Source organism: Cervus canadensis, chromosome 9 (genome assembly GCF_019320065.1).
Source record: "Cervus canadensis isolate Bull #8, Minnesota chromosome 9, ASM1932006v1, whole genome shotgun sequence".
NCBI classification, from domain to species: Eukaryota; Metazoa; Chordata; class Mammalia; order Artiodactyla; family Cervidae; genus Cervus; species Cervus canadensis.
Genome location: NC_057394.1, coordinates 17,739,572 through 17,757,344, shown reverse-complemented (window position 1 = coordinate 17,757,344; position 17,773 = coordinate 17,739,572). Strand labels below are relative to the sequence as shown.

Here is a 17,773-nt window from a genome sequence, read left to right as displayed (position 1 = left end):
ATTAGAGAAATGCAAATCAAAACTACAATGAAGTATCACCTCACACTGGTAGGAATGACCATCAAGAAAACATCTACAAACAATACCCTTCTGCTCTGTGGTGGGAGTGCAAATTGGCACAGCTATATGGACAACAGGATGGAGATTCCTTAGAAAACTAGGAATAAGTCTACATATGACCCAGCCATCCCACTACTGGGCATATACCCTGAGAAAACCAGAATTCAAAGAGACACTTGTACCTCAATGTTCACTGCAGCACTATTTACGATAGCCAGGACATGTACTTCCAGAGGGGCCATGGTGCCTTCCTCTGTCTAATGTCTTGGTGTCTCACAATTTTGGGGTGTATTAATCTCTTCCCCCACAAGTTCATGAGCTCCTGGAAGAGAGGGGCTGTGTCTTTCTGTCGTCAGTGGGGAGCCCCGCCCAGGACTTGTGGTTATGAATGCTTGTTGGATGAATGTTCAAACCCAGTCTGATTGACCCACAGTATTTAAAAGGGTGACATGAAGTCTTTGTTTAGTTGGAAGAGTGAAGTGGTGATGAACTCTGTGGTCCTGGTGTTGGGATGGAGCCCCGGAGGTGCACTGTATAGTCCCTCCTTGTGAGGACTTGATATCGATGCTTCTTTTAAAACCTATTTCATGCTCTCTTTTCCAGGAAGGAAATTTCCAAGATTCTGAAAAGTTCCTACCTTAGGGGCATGAATTTGGCATCATTTTTTGCTGTCAGTAAAATCATGATTTTTGTCACCTTCATCACCAATGAGCTCCTTGACAACCTGATCACAGCCAGCCAAGTGTTTGTGGTGGTGACTCTGATCGAGTCTGTGCGTTTCTCAAGCACCCTGTACTTCCCCATGGCTGTTGAGAAGTTATCAGAGGCTGTCATCAGCATCCAAAGAATCAAGGTTTGGTGACAAATAATTTTTTTCAGTTGTAGGTGCATTTTTTGTAAAATGCCTCCTTTTATTCGGTGTCACTGTGTTCCAGTTAGGTGATATTTAACTCTCCCAGTGCCAAAGCTGGCAGACTTCCCAGAATGTTGTAAGTACTCTCTTCTCTTATTAGGTAGAGTGTGTTACAGGTATCATAAGACTGGTTCTCATGTAGGGCCAGTAGTATATATAGATGGCAGTGGCACAGGGCTCTTGTGTAGTGATGCCTGCAGAGAGGGATTAAAATATCTAAAAGCAGGAGCAAACAGATTGCCTCTCCTGTGCTAACTCTGATGACTAGGCAGTGACTGTGCACAGTCCTGGGGTACAGGATTCCTCTCTGGGCCGGGAGGGGAGGAACTTGCTGAGAGCTCCCTGCTCCTTGGACAGGAAGAGTGACTTCAGATTCACTTAATTCTCTGTGTTCAAAAATGAGTTCTTTCCTCCACAGATGTTTTGCTTGTTGGTATACGAGCCTGCCTTTTGTATCTGCTTTTTCATCCCTGGCCCCTTTTTATTTACTGCTTAATCCTCTCTCTAACTGCTCTCTTCTTTTCAAATTTGTAATTCCCACCATTATGTGAACCAAGAACTTCCATATACACAAGCTGGATTTATAAAGACATAGGAACCAGAGACCAAATTGTCAACATCCATTGAATCATAGAAAAAGCAAGAGAATTCCAGAAAAACATCTGCTTCTCCTTCATTGACTACACTAAAGTCTTTGACTGTGTAGATCACAATGAACTGTGGAAAATTCTGAAAGAGATGGGAATACCAGACCATCTTACCTGTCTCCTGAGAAAACTGTATTCGGGTCAAGAAGCAAGTTAGAACTGTTGCTGGAACAAGGACATGGAACAAAGACTGGTTTCAAATTGGGAAAAGAGTATGTTAAGACTGTGTATTGTAACCTTCCGTCAAGATTCAGTCAGTAATGAATCTGCCTGCAATGTAGGAAACCAGGGTTTGATCCCTGTGTTGGGAAGATCCCCTGGAGAAGGGCATGACAACCCACTCCAGTGTTCTTGCCTGGAGAATTGCCATGGACAGAGGAGCTTGGCGGGCTACAGTCCATGGGGTCCTTAAGAGTTGGACATGACCAAAGCAACTAAGCACAGCACAGCACATCAGGCTGTTTATTGTCACCCTGCTTATTTAACTTATATGCAGAGTACATCATGTGAAATGCCGGGCTGGATGAAGCTCAAGCTGGAATCAAGATTGCCAGGAGAAATATCAGTAACCTCAGATATGCAGATGACACCACTTTAATGGCAGAAAGTGAAGACAAACTAAAAACCTCTTGACGAAAGTGAAAGAGGAGAGTGAAAAAGCTCAACATTCAGAAATAAAGCTCAACATTCAGAAAACTAAAATCATGGCATCTGGTCCCATCACTTCATTGCAATATATGGGAAAACAGTGCAAGCAGTGACAGATTTTATTTCCTTGGGCTCCAAAATCACTGCAGATGGTGACTGTAGCCATGAAATTAAAAGATGCTTGCTCCTTGGAAGGAAAGCTGTGGCAAACCTAGACAGCATATTAAAAAGCAGAGACATTACTTTGCCGACAAAAGTCCATATAGTCAAAGCTATAATTTTTCCAGTAGTAATGACAGATATGAGAGTTGGACCATAAAGGAGACTGAGTGCCAAATAATTGATGTTTTGGAATTGTGGTGCTGGAGAAGACTCTCGAGAGTCCCTTGGGCTGCAAAGATTTTAAACCCCGAGTACTCAGTGAAAGAACTGATGCCGAAGCTGAAGCTCCAATACTTGGCCACCTAATGCCAAGAACCGACTCATTGGAAAAGACCCTGATGTTTTTTGAAGATTGAAGGCAGGAGAAGGCAGCAATAGAGGATGAGATGGTTAGATAGTGTCACTGACTCAATCAGCATGAATTTGAGGAAACTCTTGGAGATAGTGAAGGACAGGGGAGCCTGGCATGCTGCAGTCCATGGGGCTGCAAAGAGTTAGACACTGCTTGATGACTGAACCACAACAAATACACTATATTATATGATTTTATTGATATAAACCATGAGCTGTAATAACAGTAAATATTATTCCATATGTTATTTAATATGTTCTGATGTGAATTAATGCTTTAAGTACAGTTGGTAAAACATTATTTAGACTGTACAAAGGTTTTTATTGCAAATCCCAGGAAAGCAGTTGTTTTTGTTTGTGCTTTCTTCTGCAGTTTAACAATATTTTTTTTCTTTTTTCTTTTCTATAGGATTTTCTATTACTTGATGAGATACCAGAGCTCCACCCTCAGCGGCCATTGGATGGTAAAAGGACAGTGGACGTGCAAGATGTCACTGCTTTTTGGGATGAGGTAACAAGTCCTCCATTCCAGGATCCTGACTGCTAACAGACAACTGTGACGTGGATTTACTGGAGAATTTTTAAATTTTATGCGTGGTGTAAAATGTGACTTGCTCATTTACTGAAAGTATGTTATAAAAATTCTCAAAATTGGCACTAAAGTTGTATCTAATGGAGATTAAGTATAAAATCAACCTAAGACCTTTGACTTATTGCTCTCTATGTCATTTTCAAGAGAGCTTTCAAAGTATTAGCACCATTTGAACTTAAAGTACATACATTTGTAATGTTAGCATTTACAGAAATGGACAGACAAAATGCTGCAGTGTGGAATGGGTTATCTAACAAATGCACAACTGTTTGTTAAAGAGGCTTTGGGGGGTTAGTGTACAATTTTGCCTTAATTATCAGATCACATTATTATACATAGAGTGAGACTGTGATCTGGGTCTTGGCTGAGGTAGGGTGGGGGTTCCCCCATCCTGAGCTTCTGGATGGTCTGTGCACTTTGTTGGCAGCCAGGGGCAGGGGGAGACAGCAGGTGGGAATAATGATCACCAGTGATTCCCAGTTAAAGGATTGCACTTGATGACAGGTTGACAGAGAACTGGTGATTTCCAACACTTGGTTTATTTGTTAGTTTCAGGCAAAGAGAAAAAACAACCAGGTCTGGTCTCAAGAAGCTGTCAGTATCGCACACCCAGTGCAGCCCCTTTACCGAGGGAAATGCTCCCCCCACCCCAGGTTTCGTGGTCCTCTGTGCTCACCCTCCTGTATCAGTGTGGATTAGTCAGGAAAACTGAATCCCACCGCGGGAGAGGGAGTTCCATGCAGGGAGTTAGTAACGTAGGTGATAAAAGAGGGAGAAAAAATTAGAAAGGGTAAAACAGTGGTGCATGAGACAACCTGGAGATTAGCAATGGTAGGAAGCTGCTCCCATCCCCGGGCTGGGGGGACTCAGGGAGGAGACACCTCCATCAGAGGGCCCACCCTCCAGAACAGAGCCCAGGAACCCGGCTGCTGTCAGAGTGGGGAGGGACCACAGAGCACATGTCCTGATTGTAGACTCATCCTGTCTTTCGTGCCTGTGACTCTGTGGTGCCACCTGCATCGTGTTCACCTGCTTCTGACTCAGCCCCTGTAGTCCCCACAGTCAAGACAGTGGTTTGCTCCCAGATACATGAAACCACATCCCTGTACCTTCTGTCCATGGAGACTCATACACGGTGCCTGCCCTTCCCTGATGGTTTCTCCTATTTTAATATAATAGATTTATCTCCTGCTTGCTGTTTCTCGGCATAATGCTCTTGAAGCTGCTAAAGGAAGAGGAACAAGGCTGTGAGACTTTTCTTGTAAATTCTAATTCCATATTATGGTTTTGTTAGAGCAGCATTCAAAATTACAGGAGAGGCTTTATCAGCTACATTTTCACAGAAATAGCTACAGTGTTAACTTTACTGTGTGGCAAGGTATTCCTGTCTACCTAAATGACAATGATGCCATTGCAGCTAATATTTACCACCTTGGGAGAATGGAAATTCTGTGTATTCTCAACTGAATCTTGTATCTTATAGCACTTACTAAAAACTAATAGTCATGGCACTATTGTGAGGTACCTCGGTTGTTACTACTGAGGGAAACACAAAAATGTAAGCCTGCCTTTCCCCAGAAACCTCTGAAGCCAGAGATTTTAAACAATTAAGGCCCTTGAAAACACTAGGGATATGTACAGATTTGCAGGGAAAAGAAACTCAAGCTGTACCAACAAGTAATGAAGAAATAGTAAATCTTCATTTTAAGAACCTTTAATTGTCTAAATGTAAGGAAATTTGGCTTAAGAAATGGACAAAAACAATTTGTCATTTCTTACCATAAAATATTGAAAACCAAGTGCTAAATTCAACCACTATAGGTTAAAGAAACTAAAACAAAAAAGCCTTAGTGACTGGAGCCTTAATGAGCAAAAGCTCATTTTAAATTGATTTGAGCCCCTGAACTAATCCTGTGTGTCAAAGGCAGGGAAGAAGGATCCCTCTAAGCCTGAGAAAACTAGTGCTTCATAAAGAAACTAAAGAAATGAAAGTATGCATGTTATCAAACCACAGGAATTGAAACTGGTAAAGGATGGGAGAGAAGAAAGAAAAAGTATGATCTGTTTACTCACGGCAATCATCATTAAAAATCCACAGTAATCTGATCAACTAAATTTTTTCTTAAATTACACTGCTCACATTTACTGTGTTAAAACTTAAAATGATTGTCTCATTAAAGAGTAAATGATTCTAAAACACCTTCTTTCTTGCCTTATAGAAGTTACTTTTCAAGAAAGCTTGGTGGAAATCTCTTTGAGGCACAACGGTGTTAGGATAATTTTTTAAAGTACAAAGGAAAGTAAAATGAAATCAATTTTATACTTTAAATAGCCATAAGAAAACTTTTGGGTGGTTCAATAGACGAAGGCTTTTGACTTAATATAACATTGTTTAAGTCACTTGGGCTTTGATTAAAACAGGGATGTTTTCAATTAAATGCTGACTGTTAAGTATCTTAAACCTGGTTTTTTACTACCCACATCAACAGTTACATCCTCAGACCAACTTTTCCCTTCTTTAATGTGAAATATCGAATCACCAAAATTTTAGGTTGAGTATACCTTTCAGTCTGTATTGAAGGCACTGTTTTTTAATTTCTCAATGATATAAGGTGCTTTACAAGTATGAACAATACGCTGCTATACTTTACTATTTTTCTTGTTTCTATGTAGAAAAAATTACTGTTATTAAGCACAAAATTTTGCTCTAAGGTCACTAAATTTATGAATTTATTCCACTTTGGAAATGATAGCCCAAAATCCACCTGGTTGATGCTCCTTCAGCATATTCTTCTCAATTCTGGTCACCAAACTACATCCTGAGTTTGCATAAAAATAATTCAGCTTTCAGGCTTTAAAATGACAACATTTAAACTGCCAAGAGAGTCATGGGGTTGTCTGTACAGGACAGTGTTTTCCATCACTTACAGAGTCACAGCTGACATGTCAAGAAGAGAGAACCTAATAACACAGCAACAATCATTTAAGGTAAAAGAAGACACAAGGATTCATGAAGAATATTTTAAATATTCCCTTGAACAAAGTGATTTAACTGATTCTTCTTCAAGGGCAATGCTCATATGGGAACAATTAAAGGTCCTAGTATAACATCTTCCACATGGGACATATTGAAAGATAATATTGTTTCAGTTAGTCACACTCCAGTCCTTGTTAATTTAGCAGGTCTGTTTTCACAGTGTAGTAGTTTTGTTTTTTAGATCTGCAGAATTTATAGAGAAAGAAAATTACACCCTGTACACCCGAGACAAAGACATTTCCTCCAAAGAAACTGGATGTGTCAAAGGCAGACTTTGGCACAAGTTGGGAGGTCGGAGTTAGAGTGGCGTTAGTTGTACCTGATGTGGTCGCTGTGGTGGGAGCTGAGGAGGGGAAGGCAGAGTTGTGGTTTTAGAATTGGTTGGTGAAGGTTGGCAGTGGGCACAGAACAGAATTCAGCACCTGGCAGTCACTGATGTTGAATTATCTGAAGAGTAGCTTTTACCTTTCATTTATTCCCAAAGCAGGTAGTATTAGCAGCCTTAGCATCAAAACAGGAAACACATTTGTGCTTTTCACAGATTTCTGGTGCTAAAGAGGTTCTCCTGAGGAGTGGTGGTACTGGGGCTCTAGTGGTGGTACTCAGTAAAGCTGGGGCTGTAGTCACGTTCAGGGTCACGGTGGTTCCCTGAGCCGGTCATCACACAGAGCATGGCCAGGCAGCCTGTGGCCCAGAGCAGCGGGTGGGAGAGCCTGGACATCATGTCCTCCATGCAGGTGTTCAAGTGGACCTGGGGCACCCAACGCTGTCTGTCCTTCTGTCCCCTGCACCTTCCCCCCCGCCCCCAGTGTGTGCAGGTATCCATTGAATTTCTTTTGTACCAAACTATGAAGCATTTCATTTATTTTTTTTTCATTTATTTTTATTAGTTGGAGGTTAATTACTTTACAATATTGTAGTGGTTTTTGTCATACATTGACATGAATCAGCCATGGATTTACATGTATTCCCCATCCCGATCCCCCCTCCCACCTCCCTCTCTACCCGATCCCTCTGGGTCTTCCCAGTGCACCAGGCCTGAGCACTTGTCCCATGGATCCAACCTGGACTGGTGATCTGTTTCACCATAGATAATACACATGTTTCGATGCTGTTCTCTCAAAACATCCCACCCTCGCCTTCTCCCACAGAGTCCAAAAGTCTGTTCTGTACATCTGTGTCTCTTTTTCTGTTTTGCAATATAGGGTTATCATTACCATCTTTCTAAATTCCATATATATGTGTTAGTATACTGTAATGTCTTTTTCTTTCTGGCTTACTTCACTCTGTATAATGGGCTCCAGTTTCATCCATCTCATTAGAATGGATTCAAATGAATTCTTTTTAATGGCTGAGTAATATTCCATGGTGTATATGTACCACAGCTTCCTTATCCATTCGTCTGCTGATGGCATCTAGATTCTTCCATGTCCTGGCTATTATAAACAGTGCTGCGATGAACATTGGGGTGCACGTGTTTCTTTCAGATCTGGTTTCCTCAGTGTGTATGCCCAGAAGTGGGATTGCTGGGTCATATGGCAGTTCTATTTCCAGTTTTTTAAGAAATCTCCACACTGTTTTCCATAGTGGCTGTACTAGTTTGCATTCCCACCAACAGTGTAAGAGGGTTCCCTTTTCTCCACACCCTCTCCAGCATTTATTGCTTGTAGACTTTTGGATAGCAGCCATCCTGACTGGCCTGTAATGGTACCTCATTGTGATTTTGATTTGCATTTCTTTGATAATGAGTGATGTTGAGCATCTTTTCATGTGTTTGTTAGCCATCTGTATGTCTTCTTTGGAGAAATGTCTGTTTAGTTCTTTGGCCCATTTTTTGATTGGGTCATTTATTTTTCTGGAATTGAGCTGTAGGAGTTGCTAATTATTTTTGAGATTATCCTTTGTCTTTGTTCGTTTGCTTATTATTTTTCTCCCATTCTGAAAGGTGTTTTTTCACTTGCTTTTTATAGTTTCTTTGTTTGTGCAAAAGCTTTTAGGTTTAATTAGGTCATTTGTTTATTTTTTGTTTTATTTCCATATTCTGGAGGTGGGTATAGAGGATCCTGCTGTGATTAATGTTGGAAAGTGTTATTGCCTATGTGCTCTCTAGGAGTTTTATAGGTTTCTGTCTTGACCATTTAGATCTTAATCATTTTGAGTTTATTTTGTGTATGGTGTTAGAGAAGTGTTCTAGTTTCAATCTTTTACAAGTGGTTGACCAGTTTTCCCAGCACCACTTGTTAAAGAGGTTGTCCTTTTTCCATTGTATATTCTTGCCTCTTTTGTCGAAGATAAGGTGTCCATAGGTTCATGGATTTATCTCTGGGCTTTCTATTCTGTTCCATTGATCTATATTTCTGTCTTTGTGCCAGTACCATACTGTCTTGATGACTGTGGCTTTGTAGTAGAGTCTGAAGTCAGGCAGGTTGATTCCTCCAATTCCATTCTTCTTTCTCAAGATTGCTTTGGCTATTTGAGGTTTTCTGTATTTCCATACAAATTGTGAAATTATTTGTTCTAGTTCTGTGAAGAATATCCGTTGTACATTAATAGGGATTGCATTGAATCTATAGATTGCTTTGGGTAGAATAGCATTTTGACAATATTTGATTTCTTCCACGGAACACGGTATGTTTCCCGCACTTTTGTGTCTTTTGGATTTCTTTCATCAGTGTTTTATTAGTTTTCTATGTTAGGTCTTTTGTTTCTTTAGGTAGATATACTCCTAAGTATTTTATTCTTTTTGTTGCATGGTGAATGGTATTGTTTCCTTAATTTTCTTTTCTGTTTTTTCATTGTTAGGTGTATAGGAATGCAAGGATTTTGTGGTTAATTTTTATAGTTACTGCAACTATTATATATTCATCTGATTAGCTCTAGTAATTTTCTGGAAGAGTTTTTAGGGTTTTCTATGTAGAGGATCATGTCATCTGCAAACAGTGAGAGTTTCACTTCTTCTTTTCCTATCTGGATTCCTTTTACTTCTTTTTCTGCTCTGATTGCTGTGGCCAAAACTTCCAACACTATGTTGAATAGTAGTGGTGAGAGTGGGCACCCTTGTCTTGTTCCTGATTTTAGGGGAAATGCTTTCAATTTTTCACCATTGAGGATAATGCTTGCTGTGGGTTTGTCATATACAGTTTTTATTATGTTGAGGTATGTTCCTTCGATACCTGCTTTCTGGAGAGTTTTAATCATAAATGGATGTTGAATTTTGTCAAAGGCTTTCTCTGCATCTATTGAGAAAATCATATGGTTTTTATCTTTCAATTGGTTAATATGGTGTATTACATTGATTGATTTGTGGATATTAAAGAATCCTTGCATTCCTGGGATAAAGCCCAGTTGTCATGGTGTATGATTTTTTTAAATATGTTGTTGGATTCTGTTTGCTAGAATTTTATTAAGGATTTTTGCATCTATGTTCATCAGTGATATTGGCCTGTAGTTTTCTTTTTGTGTGGCATCTTTGTCTGGTTTTGGAATTCGGGTGATGGTGGCCTCATAGAATGAGTTTGGAAGTTTACCTTCCTCTGCAATTTTCTGGGAGAGTTTGAGTAAGATAGGTGTTAGCTCTTCTCTAAATTTTTGGTAGAATTCAGCTGTGAAGCCATCTGGTCCTGGGCTTTGTTTGCTGGAAGATTTCTGATTACAGTTTCAATTTCCTTGCTTATGATGGGTCTGTTAAGATCTTCTATTTCTTTCTGGTTCAGTTTTGGAAAGTTATACTTTTCTAAGAATTTGTCCATTTCTGCCAAGTTGTCCATTTTATTGGCATAGAGCTATGCAGCATTTTAAAATTAATTATCTTGTTCTTTCAAGAGCTTTATAACATGCTCACAGACTTCTGTGTAAATTGCACTGTAGTCCAGAACACCCTGTTCTGTTGTCCTGGCCTTGCCTATGGAAGGATTGTGCCCCTTCCTGGGGTCGTTAGTCATTAGGGCTGTCATGTTAGGTCATGGGTGAGAGAGCCCTTGAGGGGAAGTGGAAGATATTGGGGTTTCTGAGAGAAGCTGAGTCTGAATGAAGTCCCTGCTGGGTTGGGAGGTGGGAAACAAACAAGAGCTCTGTAACCTGCTCCCCTAGACAGCCAGTTGGGCAGGTGTGGGGAGGTCTCAGGGACCCAGGTCTCATTCGTGGAATAATAGTACCTGGTCTCAGTCTTTAAGCTTTAAAGTAAATGATCCAGGGCCTTCTCTGATGGTCTCGTGGTTAAGAATCCACCTTTCAGTGCAGAGGATGTGGGTTCCACCTCTGGTTGAGGAACTAAGATCTCATGCTATGGAGCAATTAAGCCCACACACCGCAACAAAGACCCAGTGCAGCCAAAATAAAATAAATAAATAAATGGTCCTGTGGGAGCCTCCAGATCTCATGGGGCAGGGGTTTTGAACTGTGTCTGCACAGAGTGGGGGCTCAACTGATGATTTTTGTGAGTCAGTGTCCCCCGACCTGGATAATCAGTGGCGGAGGGGACCCAGCAGCCATGAACTGTTGAGTGCTGCCCCCTTCTGTTCACCCCAGAGCAGTGCTGAATCCTGAAGCCTGAACAGGGAGGGAACTCAGTGGCTGGCCCTGAGAGACTGAGGGCCTGCAATAGGAAGCTGATGTTTGTAGGTGGTTCACTATTTTGTAGTCATAACTGAGTAAAAAGTAGTAATGTTGTAATCCTAAGTGTCATACAGGAAGAAAGGAGTGGAGAAGCTTAAAAAGTATTTCTTGTGTATTAAAATCAAGCTTCTTGTTGATAAATTGTCATTTCCCAAATCTGAAACTAGCTTTTTTGGTGTTGAAAAATCATTGTCATTTTTTAAGTATGTGAATCTTATATAATCAGTTCAGTTCTTTTCAGAAAAAAATTTCAATTTGAAGATTATTCCGACTTTTAATCCAGACTCTGTGCTTTTAGTTTTTAGGGCATTTTACTTAATCACATGTAACCACTCCTTTTTTTTTTCTTGACACAGTGGTTACTGACAATTTTATTAACACTTTGAATATGTAAAGACACATGCACACACCCTTAAGTCTCCCAGGAATACAACCTGTGATCAGCATGATGAGTACTTTGTTCTTCTCCCTCACATTGGAATGTGTGCTGTTGCGTGTACCTTCATGTTTTATGTTTTTCTTACAGTAGAAGTACTCTATTGCTCCTATTTAGCCAGGACAGGTAATGCATGTACCACATATGAATTTGAGGCTATATCACTTTATCCTATGATGTCATAATTAATTTCTTTATTCCACCTTGTTTTGTTGTTGGTGTTACATTAGAGCTCTCGTTAAGTGAGAGCTTTGACTGTTACATGTAAGAGTTAATTTACCAACAGTGACTTCTTCATATTAAAGTTCCCCTTTCCTTGGCTGAGCATTACTGAGTTTCATTCTTTATCAAATGAAAATGGAGAGATTTGTGGAGATTATTATTATATTTATTTATATTATAAATTGTTTATTAAAGTGCCATGTGCTTATGCTGCCACCTTGTGGAGATTAATGAGATAGACAGTTAAAACCAAGGGTCATGATGAGAACTTGAAAAGGAAGTGAGTGTTAGTTGCTCAGACCACTCAGGGGTCCTACTGTTTGTGACCCCATGGTGTGTAGCCCACCAGGCTCCTCTGTCCCTGATATTCTCTAGGCAGGAATACTGGAGTGGGTTTCCATTCCCTTCTCCAGGGGATCTTCCTGATCCAGAGATCGAACCCAGGTCTTCTACATTGCAGGTATATTCTTTACCATCTGAGCCACATGATTAAAAACCTCCCACACTGAATATTCTACTAAGTACATTATTTTTAAAAACTAGTGTGCATCCTTCAGTTTGCATTTCAGGCAGGTGCCTGCTCACCTCTATTGTTTAAATTCTGTGGGGGTCTAGAGCTGTGTCCAGAAATCTGGTAAAAGAAGGAGGCTTCCTAAAAGTAACTAAAACTTCCTCAATCCCCCAAAGAGATGGAGTTGGTTGAAAAGGCCTCCTGGACACAGTATATTGAAATAGGAAGGAGAAAAATGTTGGTTAATGTTAGCATATCAATAGCTATTACATTATTTTCTCTACTTTCTAAAGTAAGTTGTGTGTTACTTTATTGAAATGGGTACATTTTTATAAATTTTAATTTGCAGGAATCAGAAACCCCAACCCTACAAGGACTTTCCTTTACTGTCAGACCTGGTGAACTGTTAGCTGTGGTTGGACCTGTGGGTGCAGGAAAGGTAAGTTGTGATGCCTTTTGTCAGCTCAATGCAATACCACAGCCCCTGTTAAACACTCAAGAGTGGAACCCAGAGCTGAGTGTGACACAGTTTGAATTGGCTGTATCTAGAACGGTGTTTCTCTAGGTGTGTTCGATGGAATATTTGTTTTGTAAGAAGGTTTTATGGCCAGATAAATCTGGATAAATGCACATTATGTTTTCCTTCTTGGTGCTTTACGTTGCTTAGTTGGGAACTGGTTGTCAGGAATTTGGACGTCTCAGTGATGGAGATTATTTATGTGACAGCTGTTCAGGTTGGATGGAGACAGTGGGGACTTCTTTTTGTCACGGCAGCCCCTCCAGGAAGTCTGGAGGTGGTGAAGGCTCTTCTGGGAAGCTCTGAGCGTTTCCTCACGTGACTTGACTTGGTCCCATCAGTGCACATGTAGTGAAGGTGCAGCCACGTGCTGGAGATAAAGGCACAGACTTGAGCAAGACCCCGACTCTCTGCCTTTCAGGGGCAACCAGGTTCTGGGACAAGACAGATACACAGGCAGGTTATTTCAGCCATGTGGTGAGCACTCTGATGGTGTGGACACAGATACATCATTTATGTGTGTTACAGGAGATGTGAAGGACATGTGTAGGTGCACTTAGTGTCCTGTGTTTTGTACAACAATATACAGAAACCTAAACATGGGATGTGTACAGGAGAGGGTGATGATTTCTTCCATGGAGGACTTTTAAAAAATTTATTTAATTGGAGAATAATCACTTTACAATATTGTGTTCATTTCTGCCATGCATCAGCATGAATCAGCCATAGGTTTACATATGTTTCCTCTCTCTTGAACCTCTTTCCCACCTCACACGCCATCCTACCCCCGTAGGTTGTCACAGAGCACAGGATATGAGCTCCCTGAGCATGATGGACTTCTACTCTTCAAATACAACAACCTCAGAGTTCTTTTAAATAATAATATTTCGATATATTCTTCACATATAGATTAAAAGTTTTTTAAAATTTATTTGGTTGCATTGGGTCTTGGTTGCAGTGCATGATATCTCTAACTGTGGCAAGTGGGCTGAGTTGCCCTGGGGCATGTGGGATCTTAGTTCCCTGACCAGGGGACCAGGGATCTAACCAGAGCCTCTGGCATTGGAAGTAGTTTTGTCTTATTTTTCTGCAGTGTTTATTATCTGAATGTAATTATTATTTTTTTAACTTTTTATTTTGTATTGGGGTTTAGTCAATAAACAATGTTCTGATAGTTTCAGGTGAACAGTGAAGGGTATATGTCAGCCATACATATACATGTATCCATTCTCCCCCCTCTCCCATCCAGGCTGCCATGTAACATTGAATAAGGTTCCATGTGCTATACAGTAGGTCCCTGTTGGTTCAGTCAGTTCAGTTCAGTTGCTCAGTCATGTCCGACTCTTTGCGACCCTATGGACTGCAGCACGCAGGCCTCCCTATCCATCACCAACTCCCAGAGTTTACTCAAACTCATGTCCATTGAGTCGGTGATGCCAACCACCACCTCATCCACTGTTGTCCCCTTCTCCTCCCACCTTCAATCTTTCCTAGCATCAGGGTCTTTTCAAATGAGTCAGTTCTTCACATCAGGTGGCCAAAGTATTAGAGTTTCAGCTTCAACATTAGTCCTTCCAATGAATATTCAGGATTGATTTCATTTAGGATGGACTGGTTGGATCTCCTTGCAGACCAAGGGATTCTCAAGAGTCTTCTCCAACACCACAGTTCAAAAGCATCAATTCTTCAGTGCTCAGCTTTCTTTATAGTCCAACTCTCACATCCATACATGACTACTGGAAAAACCATAACCTTGACTAGATGAACCTTTGTTGGCAAAGTAATGTCTCTGCTTTTTAACATGCTGTCTAGGTTGGTCATAAGTTTTCTTCCAAAGAGTAAGCATCTTTTAATTTCATGGCTGCACCATGTAGTCACCATGTTGACTACAACAGTCACCCTGTTGGTTATCCATATTAAATATAGCAGTGTGTACCTGTCCATCCTGAACTCCTAAACTGTCCCTTCCCCCTATCCTGGAAGGTGGATTCTTAACCACTGGATCATCAGGGAAGTCCCCACATAGCTTTCTAAGAACAAGTGTTTCTCAAGTATATGATACCCATATGCAAGAAAAACTGCATTAAACATCAGATACAGAAAGTACACATCATGCTGGTCTGCTCTGCTAGTGAAAGATGTTAAACATTCTTAGTCTTTGCTGAGTAGAGCACTTCATTTGGCAGAAACTCAGGCAGAGTGGGTTGTTACAGTGTTAATATTCCTTATCAACTTTTGCCAACATCTGCTGGATCATTGAAAAAGCAAGAGAGTTCCAGGAAAACATCTATTTCTGCTTTATTGACTATGCCAAAGCCTTTGATGTGTGGATCACAATAAACTGTAGAAAATTCTGAAAGAGATTGGAATACCAGACCACCTGACCTGCCTCTTGAGAAACCTGTATGCAGGTCAGGAAGCAACAGTTAGAACTGGACATGGAACAACACACTGATTCCGGATAGGAAAAGGAGTACATCGAGGCTGTATATTGTCACCCTGCTTATTTAACTTATATGCAGAGTACATCATGAGAAATGCTGAGCTGGATGAAGCACAAGCTGGTATCAAGATTGCTGGGAGAAATATCAATAACCTCAGATATGCAGATGACACCATCCTTATGGCAGAAAGTGAAGAAGAACTAAAGAGCTTCTTGATGAAAGTGAAAGAGGAGAGTGAGAATTTGGCTTAAAGCTCAACATTCAGAAAACTAAGATCATGCATCTCGTCCCATCACTTCATGGGAAATATATGGGGAAAGAATGGAAACAGTGTCAGACGTTATTTTTTTGGGCTCCAAAATCACTGCAGATGGTGACTGCAGTCATGAAATTAAAAGACGCTTACTCCTTGGAAGGAAAGTTATGACCAACCTAGACAGCATATTAAAAAGCAGAGACATTACTTTGTCAACAAAGGTCTGTCTGGTCAAGGCTATGGTTTTTCCAGTGGTCATGTACGGATGTGAGAGTTGGACTATAAAGAAAGCTGATCAACAAGGAGTTGATGCTTTTGAACTGTGGTGTCTTGAGAGTCCCTTGGACTACAAGGAGATCCAACCAGTCCATCCTGAAGGAGATCAGTCCTGGGTGTTCATTGGAAGGACTGATGCTGAAGCTGAAACTCCAATACTTTGGCCACCTGATGCGAAGAACTGACTCATTTGAAAAGACCTTGATGCTGGGAAAGATGGAGGGCAGAAGGAAAAGTGGATGACAGAGGATGAGATGGTTGGATGGCATCACCGACTCAATGGACATGGGTCTGGGTGGACTCCAGGAGTTGGTGATGGACAGAGAGGCCTGGTGTGCTGCGGTTCATAGGATCACAAAGAGTCAGACATGACTGAGTGTCAGGACTGAACTATCAACTTTTAGTTTACATTGACTAATAGTGCTCTTTTCCATTTTTTTCTGAATCTTCCAGAGCTGTACTTTATCCTGTTCTGATATTACTGATCAAGCATCGTGGTGGGGTTAGCTGTGCTGCGGGGAGTTTTCCATCCTGAGTGCTGCCTGTTCATGTGTGTGTGTTCCCATCTGTTTCAGTCGTCGCTGTTACATGCTCTGCTGGGGGTGCTGTCCCCGAGCCAGGGGAAGATCAGCATGCACGGGAAGATCGTGTATGTTTCTCAGCAGCCCTGGGTGTTTCCAGGAACTGTGAGGAGTAACATTTTATTTGGAAAGAAATATAAAAAAGAACGATATGAAGAAGTAATAAGGGTTTGTGCTTTGGAAGAGGTGAGTAATGACTCTTGAGTTGCATGTACTCGAATTTCAAATAATGACAATATTGGTTTAAGCTCTAAGATTTGTTGAAAGTTCTTTTTATTTGAGTTTGGAAAGTCTTTTATTTGTTGTTTTAAGCTGGACTTCTGGATAAGTATGTAGTCATGTACGTTGCTGTTTTGATTCTTATGCGATAATGATGGTCACAGAATGCCTTTGTTTCATTTGGTGAAGTTTAATTCACTTTTAGATTCTTTTTTTAATGGACAGTTAACAAAAATTTGTAAGAATAGAGAGCACCGTGTAATGAACCCTCATGTTCCCACCACCAGGTTCATCCAGGGTCAGCTGGTGGCCAGTCTTGCTGGATCTTTACCCCTGCCCTGTGCCACCCCTTCACTCAAACCCCCACCTGATCCCCTGGGATTCTAAAGCAGATCCTAGACCTCAGATTAGTTCATCTGTAAACATTTCATTGTTGTTGTTCAGTCAATAAGTCCTGTCCAACTCTCTTCGACTCCATGGACTGCAATAGGCCAGGCTTCCCTGTCCTTCACCATCTCCAGGAGTTTGCTCAAACTCATGTCCATTGAGTTGGTGATGCCATCCAACCATCTCATTCTCTGTTGTCCCCTTCTCCTCCTGCCCTCAGTCTTTCCCAGCATCAGGGTCTTTTCCAATGAGTTGGCACTTCGTACCAGGTGGCCAAAGTATTGGAGCTTCAGCTTTAGCATCCATCTTTCCAATGAACATTTAGGGTTGATTTCTTTTAGGATTGACTCGTTTGGTTTCCTTTCAGTCCAAGGGACTCTCAAGAGTCTTCTTTAGCAACACAATTCAAAAGTATCAATTCTTTGACACTCAGTCTTTCTTATGGTCCAACTCTCACATCTGTACATGACTATTGGAATAACCATAGATTTGACCTTTGTTGACAAAGTGATGTCTCTGCTTTTTAATATTTTGTCTAGGTTTGTCATAGCTTTTATTCCAAGGAGCAAGCATCTTTTAATTTCATGCTGCAGTCACCATCTGCAGTGATTTTTGATCCCAAGACAATAAAATCTGTCACTGTTTCCACCTTTTCCCTGTCTGTTTGCATGAAGTGATGGGACCAGATGCCATATAAATCAACAATAAACGTATTCTGTTACCATAAGCAATATAGTATATAACATTTGCCTGTATATTATCTTTAACCACTTTTAAAAACTTAAGGTTTTTTTTAAAAACAAGTTTTTATAAAAAGCTTTTAAGGATTTTAAGAACTTTTAGGCATTACATAGTTAAAGTTATGATGTTGATAAATTCTAGTTTGATATTTTTCCACAT

At 40.7% G+C, this 17,773-nt stretch overlaps 1 protein-coding gene across 1 annotated transcript in view; it reads left to right on the top strand.

Annotated features, from left to right (window-relative positions):
• Window positions 1–17,773, top strand: part of LOC122447240 (ATP-binding cassette sub-family C member 4-like) — a 914,448-nt gene that overhangs the window by 28,042 nt on the left and 868,633 nt on the right. Inside the window, exons 8-10 of the mRNA XM_043477776.1 lie at window positions 664–913; window positions 3,191–3,292; window positions 12,543–12,632. Of these exons, the coding sequence (XP_043333711.1) occupies window positions 664–913; window positions 3,191–3,292; window positions 12,543–12,632 (442 nt within the window). The remainder of the gene's footprint in view (window positions 1–663; window positions 914–3,190; window positions 3,293–12,542; window positions 12,633–17,773) is intronic.